Here is a 4,318-nt window from a genome sequence, read left to right as displayed (position 1 = left end):
TCTTATGTATGCACTAGTTTCCTCAGTCATGAGTCATGTTATGTGAGTAAAAGTTAAAACAATCCTGAGAGGATTATATTCTTGAGCTATTTTGACATCATGTAAAAGAGTGTAGTGGCATCTAGTGGTGACAGTTTGCATTAATCAAGTGTGATAGGCAGAACTACCTACCTCTACTGCCAGTGTTGGGTTGCTGGTTCTGGGCTACTGTAGAAACATGGTGGCCTCCATGTAAGGCGGCCTGTGGTGTCTATAGATAGAAACGGCTCATTCTAAGGTAAACTATTCTCATATTCAGGTGATTATACACAAATTACAGCATACATATGAATATTATATTGCCAATAGGTCATCCTAAATGTTATAAATGAAAACCTGGACAAGAAGACAAACTAACACAGAAAGGCTAACAAACTAATACATTAAAAAATAATTTCATAATTGAATCTTCAGAAGCAGAAGCCAATAGAGTAACAATATTTACATCATGTTTATCCTCAGGAAAAATCATATTAGCCTTTAAAAGGCCTGGTAACAAAGAGCAACATGCTTTTCATAAGAGGTAGAACAAGTATGTTAAATGTGGTCTGAGAAACAAAGTACTAATTAAATCAGCCTTTGTCTGTTGTTTGTTTAAACAAGGCTTTTCATCTACTTTGAAAATTATTTAAAAATGCTACATTCAGTTTTTATTGTGATTTTTTACTTTAATCAGCCAGTTTTGAGAAAGTGATATGTAATTCATGGCTTAGAATGAATAGCCGTATTTGCTAGGTAATAATTATTGAAATGTTATGGTTTTTATTTATATCGATCATATCGGAAACCGTCTCAGCCAGCATCCTGATGAAAACAAGATAGCTGAAGACATTTGTAAATAAAGCATGGTGTACTAGAGGAGAGTTGTGTAACGTGCAGATGTTGGTACACAGTACCGGCTGGAAGAAGGAAGGCTGGCTGCGACTTGATTGACTCTTTCTGGTTGGATGCTTCACAGTGATACGAGCCCTCATCCTCCTTGGTCACATTCCTGAAAACACAGCCAGAAATAAGATTTTTAATTCTGTCTTGCAGAAGTATAAAAACACTTTTGAACATCAAAACTTCAAACTGTGAGGACCACAACTTAACACAAACTATAAATATATTATATAACATATTCCTCAACAAACTCAATGCAAAACAAGCGTCATTTTTACAGTGCATAGTTCTTGATTCATCATTACAATTTGGCAGAAAAACAATAAAGGATTAATATTCCTCTTGTCCCATGCAGTGTAGGACCTGAATGTGAGCAGCTGTCCATTGTTCTGAAGGCTGAACGAGGCTGAGCAGTTTGTCAGGAGGCAGTCGTCTTTGAACCAGTGCACCATGGGAACAGGGAAGCCACGAACAGTGCAGTGCATGTAGACCTCTGTTCCTATAGCAACAGTGATGTTGACGGGACCCTGGATGATCTGCAGCCTTCTAGGGACCCCTGCAAGGTAAAGTTTAAGTTATTAACCCTGCTGCAAGAAATGTATGTAATTAAGTAATTAAATGTCACACTGGGTCTTAAAGTAGAATAAAAATATTTAAATTGGGAATGTATAATATCTCCTGCTTTTAATTAGTGTATTAGGGGATATTTTCACCTAAAGCAACATTTGTGTGACACTAAAGTTGTGCTTAAAGTGACAATATGCCAATACAAATTGAAAAGTGTAAGAGTAAAAAACAAAAATAAAAACAAAATCATGTACACATACTCACCCTGCACAGTTAGTTTAGCTGGCTTGCTCCTCTTGCTGATGTTCAGTAAAGGATTGTGTGTGACACAAATGTACATCCCATCATCCTCTAATGTTACGTTGAAAAGATGCAGAGTGCTTGAGGTCTTCTTCTGTTTACCACCTCCATACTCACCCTGAACATAAAAACACAGTTTGAAGCACAGAGTATAATACATCTGGGTTAAAGCGTCTAATAATATTTTTTTTTGAGGTTTCATAATGTTTTTTCTGAGAAGCTGCTTTACTTAGGCTATTCCAAGCTACCAAAAAACTGCAGTTTCATTGAATGTTGGGTCATGTCTGAAACACTTAATTGATTGGTTAGTAACTAATGAAGATGTCCTTATCTCATTAAATATGTTCTTGATCTGCAGGTGGAGCTACCTCCTTGTGAGACGGATCATAATGGAGACAGTAAGGAAAGTTTCTCGCATGAGACACATACAGGGGCACCTGGCTGAAGCTGGACCATTGACATCACACTGATACCTGATAATGATCGCACCAAGGTCCCAGATATTCGCTGGACTTCCAAATCCTGAAATCAGGGGGTCCTTTGGGGAGAACAGCCTCTAATTTTATTAGAGGCTAGAGATAAATGCATACAAGCAGGCTGGACTACTGCAATCGCTCCTCACAGGTCTGTCTAAGGCCGCAATCAGACAGCTGTAGCTCTGACCTGACCAAAAATGCAAAGCATATAACTCCATATAATTGTCAGATCACTACATTGGCTAGTAGTTTCTCACAGAACCAACTTAAAAATGATGCTGGTTGTCCATTAGTCACTGAATGATTTAGGTCCAAGATACCTCAGATCAGATCTCTTGACCCAGTACAAACCTTGAAGACACCTCAGGTCGGCTGGTTCTGGATAACTGGCTGTTCCCAGAATCAAAATTAAGTGTGAAGTTGCCTTTATTTTTGATGCTGCTCAAATGTGAAACAAAGTGCCAGAAGAACTAAGATTTGAAACAATGCTGACTACTTTAAAATCCAAGCTAAAGACCTACCTGTTTACCATTGCTTTTAAAGAATGTAATCGTTTTAATCAAATTAATTTGTTTCATTGTTTGTCTGTCTGATTTTATGTGTTATCCTATGTGCTTTTGCTTGTTTGCTATTATTATTTTATTTGTTACCTGTTTATTTTTTTTTGTGTGCTTTTGCTCATGACTTCTGTGAAGCACTATAGGTTGTCTTGTGTGTAAAATGTGTTATATAAATAAATTTGCCTAATGTTCACATAGTCCCCTCTAGGACCCTGCATGATGAGGTAAGCGGTAAGGAAAGGCCTACAGAAGGTTTACCATATAAACTAGTTGTCCCAAAAAATGATGGCGATGTCACAAGGCCTTTTTATTTAATTCATATCAGTGGTAAAGATATTTCAGTCCAAGGAGGTATCTGAGTCAAATTTAGACTGGGAGGATAATAATTTCTTCCCATGGATCTGAAGGACTGCTGCAGCCTTTTGAATTATTTCAAAAGTGGTGTGAAGACCACTGAACTTTCCACCGGTTGTTGAAGCTGCATTGCATTTTAGCACTGTTAATTCATTCATTCATCTTCCCTTGACCCTTTTTTCCTGCATAAGTGGTGTTTGATACCTTTCTAATAATCTGTTGACTCTGTCTAAAGCTGTGCTCACCTGAATCTGTCTACCTCTTGTGACCAGTGTCCCATCTTTGAGCCAGGTGACGCTTGCAGGAGGTGAACTCTCCCCTGACACACACTGGAAGAAAACTCCCTCTCCTTCTCTGACTGTCTGGTCCTGCGGACTAAAGAAAACATCCTCCAAACCTGGAACACACAGTTTAAATAGGCAATGGATGTTAGAGACAATCAGATGACATAAAATATTTTCACTACTTAATTATTTCATTGGAATATCTTTATACAGTATGGTGACATGTATTGGGCTTTGTATCAGAAAACTAAAGACACTTTCATTGCAGTGTAGTGCTTAGTGCATTTAACTGTAGTCTCATCTACGATGAATCATGTTTAGGGACAGTGAACATCTAGTGGTTAACGTATACTAAGAGGTACATGGACTCACCCAGTAGTTGGGATGAGACTGCCAAGCTGGACAGGATGAGAAAGCAGAGGTGGGAAATCATCTGTGGGAGCATCCAAATGGAGACACAGGCATGCATCCTACAGCAGAGCTCCCTGGGAGGCATGAGGAAACCACCATACAGCTTCATCCATGGTGTCAGCTGGAAAATGCACATAAAAGACAGGAATTGGAAATATCAGATGTAACCTTAGCTGTTATTTCACTTAATTAAAGGTCCCATATTTCACACCTTTCTGGTGTTTTATTTGAATTTTGATATCCATTAGACCACTGGTTCTCAAACTATGGTACATGTACCACTGGTGGTACCCAAGCTCCCTCTAGTGGTTCATGGAGGAATCACTGAAATATATATATATTATATTTTTTCATTAAATAAATTAATTGAAATACTAAAAATAAAATTAAAATACTTAAACTATAAGATCACTAAAATGTAATTTAAAATAAGTTCTGCATTTCC

The 4,318-nt window shown here is 37.8% G+C and overlaps 1 protein-coding gene across 1 annotated transcript; it reads right to left on the bottom strand.

The window, feature by feature from the left end:
• Nucleotides 1-935: 935 nt before the first annotated feature.
• Nucleotides 936-3,994, bottom strand: LOC118325338 (roundabout homolog 3-like; the record flags this gene model as incomplete). The annotated part of the gene is given in 5 exon segments (XM_035657967.1): nucleotides 936-1,030; nucleotides 1,285-1,477; nucleotides 1,753-1,906; nucleotides 3,424-3,575; nucleotides 3,835-3,994. Coding segments are annotated over 5 exon segments (742 nt in total), but the record flags the coding sequence as incomplete, so codon positions are not given.
• Between the last annotated feature and the right edge of the window lie 324 nt (nucleotides 3,995-4,318).

Source organism: Morone saxatilis, unplaced genomic scaffold (genome assembly GCF_004916995.1).
Source record: "Morone saxatilis isolate NCDOM2014 unplaced genomic scaffold, NCSU_SB_2.0 Contig16, whole genome shotgun sequence".
Lineage (NCBI taxonomy): Eukaryota > Metazoa > Chordata > Actinopteri > Moronidae > Morone > Morone saxatilis.
The sequence above is the reverse complement of the archived record's forward strand: the minus strand, read 5'-3'. Positions and strand labels throughout refer to the sequence as shown.